Source organism: Sceloporus occidentalis, unplaced genomic scaffold (assembly GCF_023333645.1).
Source record: "Sceloporus occidentalis isolate IW3139 unplaced genomic scaffold, rSceOcc1.0.p SCAF_1, whole genome shotgun sequence".
NCBI lineage: Eukaryota > Metazoa > Chordata > Lepidosauria > Squamata > Phrynosomatidae > Sceloporus > Sceloporus occidentalis.
In genome coordinates, this window is record NW_028316981.1 from 66,115,910 (window position 1) to 66,140,163 (window position 24,254).

Below are 24,254 nucleotides of genomic sequence, written 5' to 3' on the forward strand. Positions count from 1 at the left end.
CATCCTCTGTGGCTAAGAGAGTGTGACTTGCCCAAGGTTACCCAGTGGGTTTACATGGCTGAGCTGGGATTTGAACCCTGGTCTGCAGAGTCATAGTCCAATGCTCAAAGTACTATACCATGCAATATTAAAAATACAGGGAAGCTCACAGTGAAATTATTGTCTAATAACACTTTGACATATTAAAGTAATATAGTTTAAATACAGTTCTGCCATGTTTGCACTGTATTAGATGCAGATGAAGAAACATGCAATAGAAACTCAAAATGAACAGGTAAAATACTATGTTCATAGTAATTAATGGAAGGGATTGAGTGTATTTCCTCTCTCTGCTATATTTCTTGTAAAAAGTGTTGCAAGTTTGCACTATGATTCCCACACCAGTTTAAATCCAGTTCCTAGTGTCAATTAGCATGGATGTACTCAATTAATTTCTGAATGTTAAGTAAATATTTATGTAAATATGGAAAGAAATATGGAATGTGAAAAGCATGAATCAGGGAAGGCTTAACATTGTAAAACAATGGTATGTATAAACATTATAATACTTAGGTTGAGCAAGCTAACATGGACAAGAACAGGAGATTTTCAATCTGACAACTGTATAGTATTTTACTCTGGGAATGAAAATCTAAAAAGAAACGAAGTTGCATAAACATGGGTGTAGCAAAAACAGTCAGGGGATAGAATGCAAAGCCTGATTGAATAATACCGATAAGTGCAAGTTTATGCTCCCCCAGAAAGCCAGATGAGGAAAGAAAGAGAAAGATTCTGTGCTGGCATCCAAGAGGAAATTGATCAAACACCCAAACAGGGCATGTCGTGGCACAGGCCATGAACTGCTAACATCAAACACTAGAGTAAAGCTCAAGTAGTACACTACATCTATAATAGTACCAAAATGGAATCTAAAGAACATTCTGGTTGAATTTAAAGCCCATGATTTGCACTACTAAGCCTAATTGACACAGATCCAGAAGAAATATGGACTGAATCCAGGGATATCAAGGGAAAATGCAAAAGATTCTGTTAGATGTCACCAACAAGGGAGCATAATATATGATCATGACAAAGCAGATGAAGGAAGCAATACACTGAAGAACCTTTAAAAGAAATGAAATGGCGACAGATTTCTGCAAGGAAGAAACTTTTGTTAAACCTGTGATCTCTGAAATAGAAGGGGAGACTGCTCTCCAAGCACTGGGGAAAAGTGGAGTGTATCAGAGTATTTCAGAAGAAAATTAATCTGTGTTCTACAGATTATGGCAAAACTTTTGATTGTGTACTTCATGAAAACCATGGATTTTTTTCCCTAAAAGAAATGGGAGTGCCACAACATTGGATTGTCCTGGTGCCTAACCTATACTCTGGACAAAAAGCCACTATTAGGGCAGGCTATGGAGAAATAAAATGGTTTCCAACTGGCAAAGGAAGACAAGGTTATATTTTATCACTCTGTTTGTTTAACATACATGCAGAACCTATCTTACGTAAACGCAGAGGAATTAGGTGTGAAAACTGGCAGAAGAAACATTAGTAATGTACAATCTGCAGATAACACCATATTATTTGAAGAAAATAGCAAAGATTTGGAACGTCTACTGTTAAAAGAAAGGAAAAACAATTCCAGGTTGAAGGTGATGCAAAGTTGCAGGCATAACTAACAAGGGCTGTTTGTCAACGGTACTTATATTTTGCTGGGCTGTATTTACTTACAAGGAAATCAATGTAGCTTATATATATTTCTGACTTTAATAGCTGGAAAATCAGAACTGTATAGTCTTTGGAAGAGAACTGCAGGATGTGCTCCATGCCCTGGAACATACAGGGCTGACCCTGAACTGAGCTTGAACTGATCCTGTGTTCCACTTCTACTCTTAAGGTGAATTCAAGCCTAACATCAAATGTATGTTTATGGTGCAGGTCTGTTATGTTTGCTAATAGTGGCTCATTGCAGGGCTCTGTTTCCACTGCAACCAACTTGGAGCTGCTACCTAACAGCCAGTGCTGGAGAGGGAAGTTGAGATCAGCTACTAAGGTCCAAGTGGTGGACCTTTCTAGGAAGTTGAACAAGGTTTGTTTGTTTATGTGCTGTGTTGTTTCTATTTCCATCTCTTTTTCATTGCTAGGTTTTTCATTTTATTAATAAGTGAATTGTATATTTTAAAATTTATATTGGATGGCATCTTCCGTAATATTTGTGAGACTTATGATCTCATAACTTTTGGGATTCATGATTATGGTCATTAATGGCCATATCTCTTGAGCCATCCCTAATAATAATAATAATAATAATAATAATAATAATAATTTTATATTTGTATTTTCCTGCCTTTCCCTGCAGATCGAGGCAGAATTACATCAATAAAATAACACAGTACAGATATAAAATACCAATAAAACACTGACATTATTATTAGTTCAATAAAATAGCTAAAACATCTAGAACAGGGGTAGGCAAGCTTTTTGAGCCAGGGGCCGGGTTGCTGTCCCTCAGACAACTGGGGGGGCTGAAGCCAAAAATTAAATAATAATATTTTTTTTAAATTAATTAAATAAATAAACTGGGACAAATGTAGGACAAAATTTTCAAATGGAGGACTTTTTTTAAAAATGGAGGGCATGCAAAAAAAATTGCTGATTTTTAAAAAAATGTTAATATAAATGCATGTTTCGGAGGCTTCTATAGACAATTGCCCCCCCTTGCCCACCGCTTGCCCCCCTTGCCTGCCTCCTCCTGATAGGCCAAAGGCCCCATGCCCTCACGCGAGAGGTCAAAGGCTCCAGCAGCAATCGGCAACAGGACTGGGCGGGGGCCGGTCCCAAGGTCTTGCCGGGCTGCAGGTTGCCTACCCCTGATCTAGAACATCTAAAACATCTAGAAAACATACATCATAACCAGAAGTGAAGCATTTTATCTTAAAGATCTCCTATAAGAGGTCGGATGGATAAGCCTGCCAAAAGAGATCCGTCTTAAGTGCCTTCTTAAAGGCAACTAAGATGGTTATTATTTATTTATTTATGGTATTTATACCCTGCCCTTCAGCCCTAAAGGCTCTTAGAGCAGCTAAGACGGATCTCTTCCGGTAGGCTGCTCCATAGTTTGGGGGCTGCGCCCATAAACGATCTTTGGGAAGTTGACGTTAACCTGGGCTTATGGTATTGTAATAAATTCTTCCCGGTTGTTCTGAGAGTGTGGGGCGGATTGTATAGGGAGAGGCGTTCCCTCAAATAACTTGGGACCAAGCCATGAAGAGTTTAAAGGTAATAACCAACACTTTGTACTGTGCCCAGAAGCTAATCGGTTGGCAGGATCCCAGTTAAAGAGTATCCAAGCGGCTGCAGATTTGAGCACTGGGAAATGACAACTGCAAGTGCTCCCCCAGTTGTGGGGTATGTTGAAACAATCCATTGAGACAGGATCCTGACATGTTTCTCCAACTGCACATCTGAACACTCCCCACAGTTGTCATTTCCCACTGTTCCAATCCAAAGCACCTCAGAAATCCATGAGTTGGAGCACTGCTTAGCTCAAGCAGCTGGTTTTTAAGAATAACAGCAGAAGTATCTATGATGAGGGAGCTCCATTATCATAGCTATGTCTGATGACACAGGATCTCAACCTAAATATTATTTATTGTTATTTTGCTTTTGTGTTATGTATTTTTTAAAACCTATTTTAAATGTAGGGCATTCTAAGGAAAAAGTGGATATTAGTAGAGTAGTAGTAGTCGTAGTAATACCACTACTATCCTATTTGGGACTCTGAAAGCCTAGTTAAGCTAGTGTAAACCACTGTGCAAGGAATTGTGTATCTAGAAGGTTCTGAAAGTGCTTCAGTGGCAGATGTCGTTCTGCCTCAACTGTTGCGCTATGGGAAAATGTACCAATCATTAAGTTGCCAGTATACAACAGTATGATCCAGCAACTTTGCCATAGCTGCGCTGACAAGGTTTTACACTATACTATGTCTTGGCTAACAAAATTATATATGTGTACTGCTGAAATGGGAACAACATGTAGAGTGTCACAAAAGACAATTGTCCACCAGGTTGGTTTGTGGTGAGTGAGGAATAGTGCTTTTACGTCAAGGAGTGGGCAACAGGCAGGTTTGAGGGCACAATGGCTCTCTCTAAAATTTCAAAAGGGCACCATACACTCCCAGCTCCTTCCCCATTAATATTTATAAAAATGAAAATGCTCCCACAGACACCCAGGACTATCTTTTTGCCCCCAGTCTCTTTTAAGCTCGGGGATACCTTGATTTTACTAAAAAGTAAACCAATTTTCTTCTTAAATAAAGTTCTCTCCTGGGATTCAAACTGCTCAGGGAACCCAAAGATCTGATGAAATTCTCTCCCTCAACAATGGGGTTGTTTTAATTTTTTTAAATGGGAAGACTAGGGGTACTGAGAACCCTGAAACAGTATTGTGGGTCCCACATGTTGCCTATGGGCTGTACTCCCCCCACTCCTTGAAGTATGTGCATTTTGCTCTTGTAGTATTAAAGTTCAACTGCTTATCGGTGGTGGGGGGGGGGGGTTGTCTAGTCAAAAATACTCACACTATAATCTAGCATATTCTCTGTTTTCATCCAACAGATGGAAGTAAGCATCAGGAGAGCAATAGTAGTAAGAAATACAGTGTGTATTGAATGGATGCCAGGAAATTTCAACTTGTCTTTAGAACTCCCTTACTCCTTTGAAAAGCCAAGATAACCTTGATGAGGAAGAACTACACACACATCTCAGGTAATTCTTCTCCCTCCAACCAGTTTACACACCAATCAAATGGGCAAGGGGTATGTGGTAATCATCATCTCCATTGAAGTGTCCTGGAAGCAATAAATAAGCAGCAGATGCTGTGTAAGAGTTTACTAAGATATGCCAACCAACCACTTTCCCTGCTTTTTAGATGCCCAACATTCTCTTCATTAATTATGAACGTCTAATTCATATGCTAATTGTGGAGTACAAATTAACATTCTATGAGAGGCATTGTGTTGGGCTGGAAGTGTACCGTGAAAGCTCACCTGAGTCACCCACTTGGTCGTCTTCACAGTTCATCTTCACTCCACCTCCTGCAGTAAGAGGACAATAAAGTAAAGCACATCTGAGTATTAACTGCATGGGCCAGTTCAGTTTTAAGCTATGGTACCACAAGATAGCTTATCAAAATACATACTGCCTTTGGGGTTGCCACAGAACGTGTGTGCACAGATGTAGCAATAATGTCCACCAAACATTTATGGATGTTTCAATAGACATTTCTCACATGCATTACATGCAATTAAAGTAAGTGTTGAAGATGTCAGAATTGATTCATGCTGTAGTATGAATTCACTCCTATGTACATAGAAGTCTAGATATATAAAGGGAAAAAACAACAGTGCCTTGCAAAAGATTTTGTAACTTGACTCCTTACCAAGGGAATTTAGGCTGGTGCTTTCTCTTCTGAGCTTCTGGTGGGTAGCTGAAACAGCTTTGTTCCATACAAACATTTTGGTCACTGGAACAGTTCTGGCTTTAAATTATATATAAGGAGTATTGTTAATGCTTTTTTAAATCTCTGTGTTGTTTTAATGTTTTTCTCCATTGTGCATAGCCTGAGGGGTCCTTGTAGGCTGAAAGGCCTACAAGGAATGACACACACAAATAATAAATACAAAAATGTAAGCAGTAGCTTACATTTGCTTTTCTCTGTAAGAGGATCTTTGGATTAGTGTAAACTCTTCCGTACAATGTTGGTAGTTTCTCAAAGGCAAGACCATTTCTTTGTATAGAAAATAGTTTCTACATATGAATCATTTTTACGAGATAGAGCAAGACCTAGCCAGTTATGGGTACATTCACTCGTTGCAACATTCAATCTAGCTGTAGAATTTATGACAGAAACGCAGGGCTGGATCTTGAAAGGAAGGCATCTCAGCTTATTCTTAAGAGTCACGTGTGAAATCAACCCCAGTATCATAATGTAAAGATGAATCTCAATGGGCCCAGGACCCTCAAGAGGACCTTAGATCAATACTATGTGTAATAGTATATAATATTGGGCTAGAATATGGGTGGGAACCATGTGGCTCTCCAGGTGTTGTGCATACATAAGCCACACAAGCCAGCATAGCCAATTGTGAGGAATGCTGGGAGTTGCAATCCAACAAAATCTGCAAGGCTGATGGACCAGTGGTTTGACTGAATTGGACTGCAGTGCTTGATCCAGTAATGGCAGAATCTATGCCTGACCATGTCTCCACTGATGGTAATCAAGACACACTAGTTATATTTGTTCCCAACATAAACGTTAACTACTTTAAACAAATCCAGTGCTATTAAAAAAAGCCAGATATATCTGTTTTGATTACTCTATGGGGGAATGCCCATGGGATTGTAACACTGTCCAATTTTCAGGCTGGGTTCTGTACCTGGAAAACAAAAAAATAAACAAAAAAACAAACCCAAACCGCACCCATACCCATCCATTACCCCAAACTGAAATGTCAATATCCTTCATTATGGAACTACAACTGCAGATGTGAAGATTCCAAAATTTGCCACCCACATATACAAGAAAGACATAAAAATGCTGGAAAAGTTCTTTTTAATATATATCACATTTATTTGAATAAAAACTTTCATAATGTCCCCTTTAATTAAAGTGCTTAAAACATTTTACAAAAGGAACATTTTAGAAGCGAGTAAGCCATTCCAGTTTGTCAGGGGAGAAGGGGGGGGACCCAATGAAGTTAAACAACAGAAGGTTTTCCAAGACACATTGGTGCATTTCTGTGCAGCACAGACATCTGGGAAGCATATGCACAGGAAGCAAAATCAGTCTTATACAACTCTAGGTTACTGGAATTACAAGCAAGGAAACATCATATTATCCTGTGTTTAAAATGTCACATGTAGCTAAAGCTCTATGGGAGAGGGGGGAGTTGACAAATTCCGTCTTGATAATCCAAGTGTCAAGGCAAACACTCATTGGAGAATATTTTTGGAGACACCAAGTTGTTTTGGACTCTCTGTTAATCAAGGCTGTAGAATTTCAAAACAGAGTTTCCTGTTTCACTATCTACAAATGACGTCTATGGTGGTGACTCAGTGCAAGCTGCAGAGTACTAATTTTTCCCAGTGCGGGTTCCAGTCCGTCATCAGAGGAACTGAATTTCCTCAGCAAGAGGAGCCTGAAGGGGCCATTATGCAATCAATTTCATTAGTTTAAATTAAAGATGCTCTTGCCTGTGAATGAGAATGTTGTCCTGTTGCAAATACTTGGCTTTTAAGTGTGGGTGCCTTCTTAAAGGCATAGCACTTCCCCAAATCTAAGTTAGTTTTAATGGCAAAAAGTATTTGGCCAGTTATAGTACTGAAATAAAGGAAGGTTCACTGTGTAGTTTTCTTGCACAGAAAATGCAGAATTAAACAAACAGGCTTTTCACAGTAGTAGAAATAAAATGGGTATGATTCAATGATTAATTAATAGTGCATGTATTAATACATTAGCATTATATCCTCTGCTCTCCCTACTTTGAGCCTCTCTTTAGTTTAATGACTCCAACTTACGTACAACTTCAGAAAGCCATCCTGAACCTATGAGCCTTATCACAGCAATTCTGTTCTCCCTCCAGAGACAGCGATAAAAGCATCCCTTTTGTCCAACAGATTTTTTCAACACAACAAAAGGCATGCTTTTACACCCACCTCCTTCAGGAATAGAATGGAAATGCTAAAACAGCATGAAGGAAGGTAAGCTGAAAGCTGCTTCTATCTCACTGCATCTCAGATTACTTTTGTAATGTGATAAGGCTCAAAAGTTTTTGATGGCTCTCTGAAGTTGTATTTAAGTTGGAGTCATTAAGCTAAAGGCACTCAGAATAGGAAGATCAGAGGATATCGGGTTAATGGATTAATAACTGCACTATTAATTAATCACTGAATCATACCCATTTTATCTACTACTACAAAAAGCCTGATTATTTGATCCTACATTTTCTATGTAGGAGAGGTAAGCAGAGAGATAAGCAGAAAGACACTTCTCTGTCACTGCATCTTGGCTCACTTTTGCAATGCAATGAGGATCTTAATGTGTAATATTGACAAAATGGAGAATGCAAAGTGTTTTGCTTGTTGGCTTCAACATTTTCTGAGCTTTTTCATTGCTTACATGTTCAAGAGGATGAAAGAAGATATAATGCTAATATTAAAAACATTTCCATAGTAATTAAGTATATTATTAAGCTTAAAAGGTCTCTAGCAACCTTTTGCTGCTCAATAAATGATTGGAAAACTCATGCTTTACAAAATGGATTTATTGGAATTTCGGCATTCTTGGAAAATGGCGTCTGAGACTCAAAAATAGGTTAGACACATCCAAGAGCTTCGGTGAAACCCATTGAACTTTATACCTCCCCTCCTTTGGAACCTCTTCCCCCCATAGAGGCATACTCTTGTTTAAGAATGTATACAGAATGGGCTGGGCTGTTTTTGATCCAGGACTAAGATGTCATTGGTTGTCATTGGCTTGTTTACATGTATTTCTCAGTTTCTTTAAAATCCACAATGCAAGCCATTCTCTTCTACGATGTGGCTATAATGGAAGAAATTTCTACTGCCTACCAATCTCTGTTGGAAAGTCAGTGTCTTCAAATGCAAACCAGCTTGCAGAAAGGAGTGTGATGGCTAACTGCCATCCTATTAAAGGATATGCAACATCTGTTTAATTCACTATACAATACTGTTGCAATACAGGCAAGAGAGTGATGGTCTGATAACAAGACATTAATCATATTTCAACCCTGGCTTTCAAAGAAGATAGAATTCTACCTGTTTTTTTTTTAAATTAGCTTATATATAAAAGAAAAGGTGGGTTGCCATCCAAAGGAAGAACTACGTAGGTCAAAAAATAGTTTCACCCCCTGTTATAAGAAGTAGGTTCCAGATCACTGTCTACAGAAGTGGTGGATGAAAACAGACAGAGGTATTTCACCAGGATCTTCTACAATCTTGTCCTCCCCTCTGATCCACAGCAGCCCTCTCCAGCTCACTTTATCCAGAGACACCCCAACCAGCAAGGAAGCATTTTTTTAGAAGGAGACTCTACACATTGATAGGAAGAGGAGCAGGCAGGAAAGACATTTTTCCTTGCTCTTTTGCACTGCCATCCAACAAAGTCTCTTTTTGTATACCAAACATATGGGTGCTTTCATTTAATAACAAATTTTGGTGTCTCTAAACTCTTATTATGAAACATGAATACAATTATAAATTCATCATGAATCCATGAATATGTTTCAAAAGTCATAATTTGTTCAGAACGTTTAAAGCAAAATTTCAAATGGAACAATAAAAAACAAATTAATTTATTTATATTTTAAATAAAAGATATATGTAGAGGCTTAGTATTTTTCATTGTGTGCGTCCATATAGGTACATATGTGTGTGTGTGTGTGTGTTTGTGTGTGTGTGTGTGTGTGTGAGAGAGAGAGAGAGAGAGAGAGAGAGTTTTGAATTACTCTGAGATTGCCATACTGTCCCTTCCTGATGTGTGAATATTATGTGTTTATGGTTGCAACAGAGTTAGGTAAATGATCATTAACTTGTCTAATGACTGAGAAAGCTAAAATAGGTCATGATCCACTTCATTCATCAAATTTTCACAGTGTTTCATCATCACTCATGTCCCAGATCTGTAACGAAAAAAAGGAGAAAGCCATTCAGTATCATCAATATTGGATTTTTTATATATAATTGTTTATTTAATATAATAGAAAGAGTGTGTCCTGGTGATGTTACATTATCATTGAAGAAGCCAAATTATGTTTTAGATTTTAGAAAATGTAATTCAGACAAAGACATTTACTGCCAGAAAACTTCCCAAAATTTCAAACAAAATAAGTGCTGACTCTATCAACTTGTAAATTAAGGAGAAATAATTAAGAGACATGGCCTTATCGGTTCCAAGAAAACTTTCTGCAAAAGAACATTTCCCAAACCACTACAAGTTAATATTGAATATGCTTCCTGAAGTGAAACAACCATTGCCTTTTTATCAATAAAGTTACAGAGTGGTGCCGGCTTCTTTTCATGGCATCTTCATAGTATGCCACCATCTATAAACTGTTTGTAACATAACATTAAATGAAACACAGTGAACACAGGGATCTCCCTTGTCCCAGTCATTCTTTTCTTGCGTTTCTTTCAGGTGTATTGACCCAAATGCAACTATGGTTACTGATAAGAAAGGTCAGATAGAAGAGATGCTAAAATAAGGCTAGTTCAAAGAACTAAACGTGCATAGGTTACATGACTGCTGCCCCAGTTGCTTTTTGAAAATAATTTAGTATGCATTTTTCATTTGCATACTAAACTCACAAAACAATGCAGGGATGCACAATTTTGTGGTGTTCCTTAGACCTATTATTTGTGAAAGTATGTGCATTATTTTCTTACAGAAGGAAGAAGGGGAAGTTATTTTTGTCCATTCCTACTCCATCAATGCTACAAAACAATTCTAGGTGAGCTGGATGTTTTTATGATGGAACAATGAAGGCCTTTCATTTCCTTCCTGCAACAAAAGTGCTTGAAAACAATAACTAAAAGGGAAGTGGGAATACAGACAAGAATCTGAGAGGTCAAATGTAAGAAAATGTGTGCAAATCGGCACAAAGAATACAGCATGATAAGACTCGTGTGCCCAGTATTGCTCCTTCTATGCTTACTTCAGGAAACATACATATCTATAATAAGCATTTATTTTCTTGTAACTGCATCTTATTATAAATGTGTATAAGTGCACTACCATTTGTATATGCTTCAAAAATAATATAATGAGAAGTGCCTTCAAGAGGCAGATGAAGGTCCACATAATCCTGCATTCTGTTTTCAATTACAGCTAGCCAGAGGCTTCTTCTTGCCCATGCAATGTAGCTAAAAATGTTAGCTAAAATTGCCATTGTGATCTCCAGCTCTATCCTTTGTTATAGGCACAATACAAAGGGGAAATACATTTAATATTGCATTTATATCCCGACTGCTTAAAACTGCAACCAAATGTGCAGTTATGGCAGGATATACTACAACAACCTTCCTCGATATGGTGTCCTTCTGACATTTTGAACTATAATTCTCACCAGCCCCATATTGTATAGCCAAAGGCAAGATAGAATAGGAGTTCTAGCCTAAGAAGGTGGAGATATAGTCTATATGTTTTGAAGAGGTAAGCAGCAAGCCAGATTGCCCCTTTATTAATTTTTTTAAGCTGCTGCACATCCTTCATTAGATCAGTTGGGAGGTTTTTTATTGAGTCTTTTCTAATGCTCATCTTCTCTCACAGCATTTATTTTGTTAGCCGATAAATGATGCCCAGGCTTTTGTCTCTTACCGGTCACTTCAATCTACATTTTCTAGCCAATTTCTCCATTCAGGATACTGCTATCTCCTGTCAGAGAAGGCGACTGTAAAGGGTTCTGTAACTATTAGCACTACCAATTTGTGTTTGTTTGTCATTTGGCCTCTTCTTATGTTGAGCACTCATACTTTCCACCTTTGCTTTATCACTTCCCAACTACAACATCTTTTCTCTTTTTTTGGTTTCTGATTATCATTCCTTTTCTCTTTTAAATCCATTTGCTCTCATCAAGTGTTTCTTTTTCCATTTACTCCATGTTCTCTTTGAACTTAGCTTACTTGCTAATTAGCTTACTTGCTGTTCACCGCTATGATCTTTGGAATAGCGGTATATAAATAAAACAAATTATTATTATTATTATTAACTTATGCATTCTCCCCTCATTAAAATCATTATTTGTTCACTTTATCTTTTATCTCACTTCTTTCTCATGTCCTTAAATCGTCTCTCATATGGTATACTCCCAACTGACCATATTAATCTTTTTGACATGTTCAAAATACCCTCTCTTTGTCTTTCTATTTTTCCTAATATCCTATTTCCATTCTTTTATTTTTCTAAATCACTAGAGTATGTTGTTTACCTATGCTGCCTGGAACCTCTTTCTTTTAACCCTAATTTATCTTCATGATATTCTTGCAAACAAGCTTGTAAAATGTGGGCTAGACAAGGCAACTGTTACATGGATTTGTAACTGGTTGACCGACCAAACGCAAAGGGTGCTCAACAATGGCTCCTTTTCATCCTGGAGAGAAGTGACCAGTGGGGTCCCAAAGGGCTCTGTCCTGAGGCCAGTGTTATTCAACATCTTTATCAATGACTTGGAGGACAAAATTGGGGGAATACTTATCAAATTTGCAGATGACACCAAATTAGGAGGAGTAGCTAATACGCCAGAGGACAGGATCAAGATTCAAAATGACCTGAACAGACTAGAAAACTAGACCAAAGCTAACAAAATGAAATTCAACATGGAGAAATGTAAAGTACTGCATTTAGGGCGGAAAAATGAAAAGCACAGATATAGGATGGGGGACACCTGGCTGAATGAAACTACGTGTGAAAGGGATCTAGGAGTCCAAGTACACCACAAGTTGAACATGAGTCAACAGTGTGATGTGGCAGCTAACAAGGCCAATGCGATTTTAGGCTGCATCAATAGAAGTATAGTGTCTAGATCCAGGGAAGTAATAGTGCCACTCTATTCTGCTCTGGTCAGGCCCCACCTGGAATACTGTGTCCAGTTCTGGGCACCACAATTTAAAAAGGACATTGAGAAACTGGAGCTTGTCCAAAGGAGAGCGACTAAAATGGTGAAAGGTCTGGAAACCATGCCCTATGTGGAACGACTTAGAGAGCTGGGGATGTTTAGCCTGGAGAAGAGAAGGTTAAGAGGTGATATGATAGCCCTGTTTAAATATTTGAAGGGATGTCATATGGAGGAGGGAGCAAGCTTGTTTTCTGCTGCTCCAGAGACTAGGACCCGGAGCAATGGATGCAAGCTGCAGGAAAAGAGATTCCACCTCAACATTAGGAGGAACTTCCTGACAGTAAGGGCTGTTCGACAGTGGAACAAACTCCCTCGAAGTGTAGTGGAGTCTCCTTCCTTAGAGGTCTTCAAACAGAGGCTGGATGGCCATCTGTCGGGGATGCTTTGATTGTGATTTCCTGCATGACAGGGGGTTGGATTGGATGGCCCTTGGGGTATCTTCCAACTCTACGATTCTATGATCTGTGAAATCTGACCTTTACTCTATATATATCCCACTGATTTCTCCAACTAAAGCTTCCAGTGACTTAATTCTTCCTGCAAGTAAGAGCCTGTACACAGGTAGCATCTTTTTGAATCTTTCCAGTATGTTTAATAAGATGTCTACACATATCTCCTTTCTAATCTTGGTTTTCAACATTCTTTAAGAAAACTATAGTAATGGAGTTGAAAGGATCTAGCCCAGACTGCTGTCAGTGCAAGAATCATTTGTTAAAACACCCCTGAAATATGGCAATCCACTCACCATTTAAAGAGACCACCACCCTCCCATAATGTTTCACAAACAATATTTCTGATGACACTAACTTTGCATTTCCTCTCCCACTCTTTATGTACTTTGGTGCCTTTGGTCTAAATTCAATTGCTACTTTCCATTAGAGTAGACTCTTGAAAAAGAACCATCATGGCATAGTGGTTTGAGTGTTGGACTATGACTCTTGAGACCAGGGTTCAATTCCCAGCTTGGCCATGAAACCCACTGGGTGACCTTGGGCAAGTCATATGTTGTCAGCCTCAGGGGAGGCAATGGCAAACCTCCTCTGAACAAAACTTGCCAAGAAAACTCCATGATAGGTTTATCTTAGAGCTTAGTCACCATAAGTAAGAAATGACTTGAAGGTGCATAACAACAACACTCTTGAATCAACAAAATGTATGTAAGTGTTATTTAACAACTGCCCATTTGTTCAATAGGTCTACTCTGCTGCTCAGGACTAGCAACTGGCTTTAAGCGTTTATCTGCCTATAGCTATTATCAACATGCTGATGACATCGAATTACATTTTTTCTCTTCCACCCCACATTTCTTTTGTCCACAGTACTTTTACGCTGCATCTGCACTGCAGAATTAATCACTTTGCCATGGCTCAATGCTATGGGATTCTGGGATTTGTAGTTTGTTGTGGCACCAGAGCACTCTCACAGAGAAGCCTAAATTTCTCACAAAACTACAAATCCCAGAATTTCATAGCATGGAGCCATGGCAGTTAAAGCAGTGTCAAAACTGCATTATTTCTGCAGTGTGGATGCAGCCTTAGCATAACAAAACTCCAAACAGACCCAAGATAAACATTCTGAATCTACTTTTACCCTTGTAGCCCACTGTCTTAGTCTCACTGCACATCCCCATACCTTCCTTTTATATGGAAGGAAGTCTTCTTTTACTTTGTTCACTATGCTTTGCCCAACTTTTAGCATCTCCTGCACATAACATTTATATTGTACTCCTTGCTTAAAGAGATACATATCTATAACTGCTGTTTTCCTTTTCAATCTATTTGATTTAAACTGTTTAAATTCTATGGATAATTTAAATACATTACAATGAAAAATGTTTTGTATGCTTTCAATTTTGCCCTCTTTGTGCTTTTATCTGCATTTATTTTAGTTTTTCTATGCCACCTTGAATCAAAGTTTTGAGATAAACATTAACAACAACAACGTGTCCCAACTCATGACTGTATGCAAAGGGATCTAGTTAGTCTCAAAGATGCTACAAGATCCCTTTGCATACTGATATTCCTGCCTAACACAACTATGTCTCTGACATAGTCCAATGCATGACTACTACTACTACTACTACTACTAATAAAAATAAAATTTATTTCTATACCGCTTTTCTGCAGTGATCAAAGCGGTGTACATAGTAAAATTATTAAAACAACATAAAATTAAAACCACATTACATTAATTACAATATACAATTAAAATCCAATTCATAGGTGTATGTAAGTGAGAGGGAGAAGGGGATCGAACATAACTTCAGTGTACATGGGGGAATGCTTGGTTAAAGAGAAAGGTTTTAAGTCTCTTTTTAAACAGTTCAAGGGATGCAATGAGACGGAGCTCCTCGGGAAGACTATTCCAATGCTTGGGGGCCATTACTGAAAAGGCCCTCTGAGAAGTAGTAACATATCTCGAAGTAGGGACTTCGAGCAAGTTCTTCACGGTTATTCTGAGAGTGCAGGGCGGATTATATGGGGAGATGCGGTCCTTCAAGTAACTTGGGCCCAAGCCATGTAGTATAAATACTAATATTTAATAAAAGCTTGTTTACAGTTCTTTTTTCTGACCCTTGGTTATCGTTGTCTGTGAAATGTCTTTACATATTCAAGACACATTTTCTTGGAAGACCCATCAGATGTAAGCACAGATTTGACACTTAGTCATGCAGAAAGCATTCACTCTACATGTAAGCAGACTGCTGAATTTTATAGTTTCTCTTTCTTTAAAAAAAGGAGGGGGGAGAGAAAGAATGACATGTAAATATCATTCCTGCTTTTTACTGGGAAAGGCAGCTATGCCGTTAATAATGAACTGTGCAGTGGCATGGTACTGCATGCAAACCAAGATTTATTACAGTGTTTAAAAGAAGCAAAGCTGGACCAATAATGTAGGGTGAGGGAAGACATGTAACAATAAATGGCTTATCATGATAGCCAAATGCAGCCAGTCTTGGTCTGGGATCAACAAACTGCCTTTCACAGCACCTCAAGGCTGACATCCCAAACAGTGAGCTAACATGAGTTCCTGAAATACTTTTATTCAGGGCTTAGCCAAATGATCTGTCAAAGCAAGCCACTTATTACTACAGTCTTTCATGTCCCAGTTCAAAGGCAATAGTGTGAGAAATCACCACTGATTTATATGGATATCAAATAAAGTTAGCAGGCTCTGTAGAAGACGAGAAAGCAATGGAATGGAGAAGTGGTTGTGTCTCTGGAGGAAGCACTAGTGAGACCTGTACTTGAACACCAAGATGAACTAAAGATTCATGAAATAATGACACCCTGCCACTGTGATGAGGTGGCATTCTTCACTATGCTCATCATCATTATGACTGTTTTATTTTTTGGAAGGGCTATGTAAGTAATTCAAGGCTTCAGTTATATAGAGGGAGATTAAAACAAAACACAAGACCCAGAGATATTATTGGTAGTGTACCAAACAGCCCTCCAAGAGAGGTAAGTAGCCACCATCCCATAATTCTTTGCAAAAGCCCAATTTCAGTCAGAAGCACTGACTCCTAAGTGTTCAAATGGGAGAAGGAATTTAGTTGGCACCCTTTAGCATGAACCTTCTTGGATTTCAACCATTTCTTCAGGTGCATCAGTTAGACCAAAGGTGCCACTAGATTCCACCACCAGCCCTTTTCTTTTATACCCGACATGAGTCAACAATGACTAAGGTCAGGCTACAGGACTATCAAAAAGAGACTGTTGTATTTCAGGGTAAAACAAAGCAGGTGACAAAAGCTGATCACCAGAATGAAAACAATTCAATTTAGTTCAAAAGCAATAAAGGAACTGGTATCTAAGGAATTTGACATTCCCTCCCTCCAGCTTGGCAAAGTGCAAATAATTTCATCAGAAACACACACTATACTGTAACAGATGCTATGGAGGAGTCAGCATTGTCGAGTAAGCTGCAGATGTGAGTCAGACCCTTCAAGGCTTCCAATTGCTTGCTTACAAGCCAAACAGCTTGCTTTGGCTCTCAACACTGTCTTCCCATATGGGACCTACTTTGATCTTTTAAAGCTATTATACAAACGCAATTACATTCATTTTATGGGATCAACAGGGACTAGAGAAAGAGCACACTAATCCCAGTGTGAGTGATAGTGTGAGCAGCTACTTTCTGTAATTTGAACAGAGGGCTGCAAATATCTTCAGTGTGCTCCCAAAATGGGACTATGCTGCAAAGCTGCAAAATGAATTCTCAATATAAAGCCGCTTAATACAGCTAACAGATATGTAATGCAAGTAAGATTCCTGTCTTTGCCTTTCAGAAATCCCTCAATTCTTATTTCAAGTTTATGCTAAGGTCTGATGAAAAAGAGTTGTGTTTTATTATTTATGACTGCTAAATATACTAATGTAAGTTGGCTAAATATACTATGCATATTAACTTAAGATTAGATTTGTTGTTGTATGCCTCCTAAGGCAAACCTATCACAGGGTTTTCTTAACAATGTTTATTCACAGGAGGTTTACCACTGCCTTCCTCTGAGGCTGAGAAAGTGTCACTTGCTCAAGGTCACCCAGTAGGTTTCCATGACTAAGTGGTGATTCAAACTCTAGTCTCCCAGAGTTCAAGTCCAACTCTAACCATTATACCACACTGGCTCTTTTAAATTATTCTTCTGAACACAAGCCTACAAAAGCAAAGAAAAGGAAGCTAGTCCAACCAGAGCCATTTATACAATGGACAACAGGAGATATACCTGAAGTTTAGGGAATGGTGCTACTGCTTAGAAAGCTAACAGCACAATTTTACAAACCAGATATTGTTGCAAAATTGTCTTTTTTAAATGACACGCTACAGCTTTTAAAGTAGTACCACCAACATTTAATGTTTCAGGACACAGCTCCATGCCACATGGCTTTGAGGCTCCTACAGTTAGCACACATTCTGCCTGGTCTTAGTAGTTTGGTGTTCACCTTGGCTCTGTTCTAAGAGGAGCAGGAATTAAGTATTCGATGCTGTGCTTAATTTTAGATGTACTTCTAAAGCCTCATGTAAAATCATGGAGGATCCTCATTGTGCTCTCTAGCTCCCAGGAGGAGAGAAGAAAGGGATCACTTCTATCATACTGCACTTGGTCAGCACTCTCCAAAGAACCATACTGTTTAGAAGATCATTGCTTCTGCTTCCTCCTAACACCATCTATCTGTTTTTTGTTTTTGTTTTTATGAAGCTGGGGCTTTCTTATCCTTTCCTAGCACCAGCTGCTAATGGTCTTGTGAGGTGACTTTGCTGTTTCTTTCCTTCCCAATACAAGCAGGAGCTGCTGTCATTTCTCATAATGTGGTGTTTCCCTGGTGCTCTTTGCAGCAGTGGAAAGTGTCAGTGAATCCAAGAAAGGCAGCTCCTGTGGTGAACATCAGCAAGTACTGGGAGAGACTGGGCAGGGAGACAGAGCCTTGGCTCAGCAACAGATGGAGTCAGAAAAGGAAGGGGTAGAAATAGTTGGAGGTCATCAGACTTGTCCTGACAAAATATTGAACAGGGCAAGAGAACGTGTGGATTCTTCACATATTTAGGAAAGCCTGTTTTGGGGAGACACGTGTTGACAGCTTCTGTAGACTTTTCATTAGACGTACTGAGCTGGTATAATGGATTTCTTTTCTTTTTCACTGCCATTATTGGGATGATCTGAAAGCCACCATGGTGCAGTGATTTCACTGCTGGACTAGGATGCCTTGAGACCAGGGTTCAAATCCCTGCTCAGCCACAGAAAGGCAAACCATACTCTCTTGGTCTTTGAAGACAGCAATAGCCAACCCCCTCTAAACTGGTTAAGAAAACCTTAGAAAAGGGTTGCCATAAGTCATTTTAGATTGCTTCATATGTTGTGTCTGGTCCAATTGCTGTTCTACATCTGTGTGGGAAGGACACAGTTTAAAAAGTATATATGCAGCAGATACCTCTTTTCCAGATTGGTATTATGTGTACAAGACTCACAGGAATAAATCGTGACTGTGCAAGAGAGTTACTCCAAAGGGCCTCTCCCCCACCCCCAGTAAATCTATGTGAAAAAGGGAATAGCTACAGGGAAATAACCAGTCCATAACCACAGAGTGAAATAGGTATTTACATGGTCTGAAAAATTCATGGAGGTGTTGATGATCTGTGATGGAATGAAGGAGGGAATAATCTAATTTTTTCGTAGTCCAGTGTAGGACTGTCAGACAGTCTCACAGTTATTGGTGGACTGCCAGCTCCCAGAGGCCCTCACTAAGTCAGCCTGTCACAAAAAATGCTGGGAGCTTGTAGTTCAGCACTATCAGGACAGCCACATGATTCCCACCCTTGTTCCAAATTTGTCTGCCAGGAGGGGGTTATCGTAGAGATTATCGTTGGTGGTTTTTTGCTTGATGTCCTCTCTTATGAATAGTTTCACAAAGCAAAATTCAGTGTGTTGGATTTAAAATGCAAGAAGAGACAAGATTGTACTGTAAAGCTATAATCCAAGGCTCTGGGCTGGCAAAGTCTACAATCCAAAGTAAATACCGTAGACTACAAGAAGAGCTCTGATCATCTCTCTCTTTACTTTGGCAACACATTTAACTCTGCTCCCTAAATTTAGATCTTGTTTTGTATAAACTGGGCAGTTCTGGATACAGTGTCCATTAAAAAGATATTTTCTACCATTCAAGTCCATCTATACTCATCTGATTTTTACATCTTTGATCATTTTTAATTTCTTGTGAGACCACAATATGTTGCAGGCACTAAACTGCAGCATTAATTTTCCCAAATCTTCTCCTTTTTAAATTTACAAACAAATGGAAGCTTGCAAAGAGCGAATGTGAGTGTGCAGACATATTCAGGTGATGTTATTATTTGAAAAAAAATACATTTCAAAAGAAAGACTTTTAGAAATAAGGCAGAATACACCCTTCTTAATGGAACAGAGTTGTAGAATCATAGAGTTGGTGGAGACCACAAGGGCCATCCAGTCCCTGCCATACAGGAACACACAATCAAAGCACTCCTGACAGGTGGCCATCCAGCCTCTGTTTAAAAACCTTCAAAGATGCAGAGGTTTTAATTTTTAATTAAGGCTTTAAAAAACACACACAACCCTCAACAATTAAAAAAATACAGAAGAAAAATATAGATGTGTGCATTTAGCTTACAAAAGCTCTCAGAGTGGCTAATGAAGACAAGGGGTTGAACTAAGAGCACGTTCGTTGAAATATACGTGATTTAAGTTACTTATGACAGCATCTGCAATCTAAGGGTGATGTAGTCTGGATCTAACCCAATACCGAATACAACAAAACTGAAAAGTAAAAATTAGGAAAAACAAGCTACAATAGAAACCAGCAAAATCAATAAATTAATTTAAACCATCAGTTAAAACCAACTTTGATGACATGTTCAAATCAAGGTGGGACTCTGAGTACCTTCTTCCTCTTTCTTCTGCTTTCCTGTTCTACAATACCATGCCTGCCTCAGACATAAGACCAAGCTGGTTCCAGTTGCGGGATCAAAAAGTCATGAATCTAGAAGAGCAAGGTTGGGAGTCATGGGACCCTTCAGATGATGCTGGACTACAATTCTTGACAGCCCTGGCAAAAATAGGGAGGAATCTAAAAACATGCAGCTCAACAACATGTGGAGGTCAGCTTTGTTCCCATCCTTGATCCAGAGCAGAGGATGGGTAAAGTGTGGCCCATAGGCCATATCTGGATCCAAATTCTGCAGAATTCCCCAAAGCCCCTTGTCCATTCTTGAAAAGAGCCCTGTATGCAAAACGTGGTATATGTTTTGTTTTGAGGATTTTTCATCCAAAAACAACTCCCAAACCTATGTGCTAAATATCCTCCACATTCCCCTACAGTTTCCAGAGCCCTCAACACTGCCGTTTTTGACTTATGGCAACCCCTTGAATTTCATAGGGTTTTATGAGGCAAGAAATACTCAAGAGGAATTTTTGTCCATTCCTTCCTCTGAAATAAAGTAAATAGTATCTGGCATCCATCTACACAGGATAAAATAGTACCCAAAGGGATGTGACAACACTTCACTTCTGCCTGCTAATTTATCTGGCATATAACTGAAAATTGAGGTATTTTGCCATGCTCCTTCACAGTTGCAGTCATTGGGGGAGGGTCAGGGAGGGAAACTGACCCCTGGCCTCCAAAACAGTTGTCCAGCCCTGAGTTAGTGCCATCTTAGAGTCTTTAACATGGCTTGAACAGCAGACTTATAGGAAAGGTAACTAAAGCATACACTTGACCTATCCTTTTAGACATGGAATTGCAATACAGCCAGATGTTGTTTGACTGCAACTCCCATCAGCTCTGATTGAAACAGCCATTCTAGTTGTCATAGCCAATGACTAGGGATGACTTATTTAAACTATTTATTTTTTACTTCTCTGTATGGCTGGCTCCCAAGATTATACAGAACAAATGAAAACATTCCATAAAGTAGATTAAAATAATGTCACAGCACTCCTCTGGCACTGTGTCCAGTGCCAAAGGAGCGCCTTAAAGCCACGACACTATGGCTATCGCACCTGGGAAAGTCCAAATTGGGGCTGCGGCATGTGGTTGCCACAGCCCTGATCCAGAGAAGATGGAGGTGGCAGCCCTAAGTCACCAGATCATCCCCAAGGACAGACTCTTTTACAAGCCATCAGGTCTTATGTCCCATGGAGTAAGTTTCAGAACCCAACCCTTTACCACAATAGCATGCCAAGGTGTACACCAATCTGATATCTTTTCTCCCTCCCAAATGTCATGGACAAGGGACCATTACATGGGTTAGGAGTTCTACACACTCCCAGCCATTGCCAGGGGTATCCTGCAGTTGCAAACCTTGCCCTCTCCATACCTGGTGGGGGGAAAAAACCCAACAACAAACCCACGCTCAGGACCAGACACTCACAAATCTACGTAATGCACACATGCGGCAACCAATTACACAGAATGGGGATTCAAGTGTAAAATACACACTGCACCCAGTTAACAGCACTAGATTAATCAACAGAAAAACAATGGGAACACTCAGGACATGACTGACACACACCACAACTGGGGCGGGGGGGGGGGGCACAGCAGATGCCACCTGGAAAGACTGAGGGATACCCTGAAGAACAGGTTGGAGGGGGATAGCTCCTCTGCCCAGACAACCAATTAAGGGAAAGCTATTAAGGGGAAAGCATATGCAACCAATGAAGAGAACAACAAGAGGCTAACTTACAGACTACACTGTACCAAACCCCCAACCATCATGAAATAAACAATCAAAGGGGCTTAACAGGTTAAGCAAAGGATTTAGCAGGTGAGGAAATGAATTGATGTGATCTATCGGAGAGATCAGAAGAAAAGGAGCATGTGAAGAGGTGATGGGCCTTTAAATAGCCTCCTCTCATTCCCCCTTCATGGGACTTCACTGGGCCCTATGGGCCAGGCACAAAGGCCCCGAGCCTACTCTCATGGGGACCAACAAGAAGCATTCTACTCTGCAACAATTATTACTGTGCAGGTAGGGAACCCATTTTGCAGCTTTAAAGATTATTGTAATAGAGTGGACCTCTATTACAGGGATGCACCCATCCATTTCTTTGATCTGTGCACCAAGTAGTACTGGTAAAAGTAGATAGGAAATACCATAGAAGATATGGAACACACACACATAAAAAGCACACAACAGCTTTTGCTACTGGAACAAATGATCCCATACTGCTTAGATTTCTGAAGGATGCTAACACTCAGTATTAGTCCAGGACTGCCAATCCCTCTGTGTTTGTCTTCCTTTTATTTATATTTACATTTACTTCATCTCTGGTACAGGAAAGAGATGTAGGTTTCACACTGTTTGGACATATGAATATTGGGGCAGATTCCTTATTCTCTAAAAAGGGACCAGCACTGGTGGACCTTGATAAAAGGCACTTCTGGTCATAGCTTCCACCTCCATCTCAGATGCCATGAAGATGCCAGAAGTTTCATTGAACCACCTACAATTCTTGGATTTTTTTTCTCCAGGCTTAACTGAAGATACCAGAGACAGAACCTCTTACACAGAAAACATATCATCTATTACTGATCTACTGATTTCAAATGTGGATCAGCCCTAGATTAACAGTCAAAGCTGCACTAGCATTGCCACCACCTTCCAGGATGCATCTTTATTTCTCCATAGGAAAGCTGGCTTCTGTTGGTAGGGTTGGCTGGTTTTTTGAAATTCATGCTTCAAGCATGAAATGGCTTGCCCACAGTCATACGCACAAAGTGAGACTGGTTTCACAATCATCTTAACAGTTCAGGGCAGACAAAACGTGTTGAATCATGTCTGTTAAAGAGAGAAGGAAGTTGCTATACATCAGTACTATGTCTTTCCACACAGATCAACTGCTTTTCAAGGTTGGGATTTTCAATAGTTAGCTTGCAGCCAAAAACATCTCCCTATACAGGTATCTTTATTCACACAGCTCTCACTCTTAGTTAAGAATTTCAAATGGGCAGGTGCTTGTTTGTTTTTCAAGTTACACAGATCATGTCAACAATTCATATCACATAAACACAACTTATACTATGTAACAAATTTGTGATGGACACAACTTCTTTTCAATTACCTCACATATGTCGATTTCAGTTAATTCCACTTTCATATTCTTTTGTTTCATGTGAGCCTTGTCTATAAAGCCATCCTGCTTTGTTCCTATACTATTTTGCAGTCTATATATACGATTACCAGTTCAGTAACAAATGAGGCAAGATCCACAGTTGCATCCTATTTGTCCCTTTGGACAAAAGAAAGATTCCATCTGCAGAATGGCAGAGCACAGAAATTGGTCTCCTGAGATTATATAGTGGCAACATTTTATTTGCAGCCAGAGATTTAAACAGGCATTTTATTAGGTTATTAGCTTCATCAGTAGTTGAAAGATATTCAGCAATATCAACTGCTGAAGCTGCATTATCAACCCTTCAACCCTGGAATTTGCCATCATCCTAGAAAAATGAGGAGGGTACAAATAAACTGGTCTTAGTGTATAACAGGTAGCTTCTTATAATAAGCTACCTGAATAAGACAAGCACAAGAATGTTTTCATACAAATCTGAACATTCTTGCAAGACCTACTATCTAATATGATACTCACTCATCTAGTTTCAGAGGGGCTGGGATTTCTTCCCTTCTCCCTCCTACAGGAGCCCTCTGTGGCACCTAAAATACGCTCCAACATTTTCCATCCCTTCAGTGCAGATGTTTAGGGTGATAGAAGATGTGGTAGAATAGAGGACAACTGCTGGCTATGGCAACAGTGGGATCTAATGGAAATGCACTATTGGCTCCTACTCCTTTCAAGCAGGAACAACTGGAAACATACATCTGACAGGTTCAGATATTGCTGTACATTGTGAAATGGGACCCCTTTGTTTCACTTATTTATTTATTTATTTATTTATTTATTTATTTATTTATTTATTTATTTTGAGCAGGAGAAAACATTTCAGGTACATGGTTTTAAAACTTGAGTAATTAAAGTCAATGTTTTATTTATTCCAGTGCCTTCCCATCACAGTGTGTGCATTTAGTTATAAAGGTGGGAGTT

General features: G+C 39.3%; 1 protein-coding gene across 1 annotated transcript in view; it reads right to left on the reverse strand.

Annotated features, from left to right (window-relative positions):
- Positions 1 to 6,590: 6,590 nt before the first annotated feature.
- LOC149321514 (ubiquitin-like modifier-activating enzyme ATG7) overlaps positions 6,591 to 24,254 on the reverse strand; it is a 171,749-nt gene continuing 154,085 nt past the window's right edge. The window contains exon 18 of the mRNA XM_089523475.1: positions 6,591 to 9,685. Within this exon, the coding sequence (XP_089379601.1) occupies positions 9,653 to 9,685 (33 nt within the window). The 3' untranslated portion in view covers positions 6,591 to 9,652. The remainder of the gene's footprint in view (positions 9,686 to 24,254) is intronic.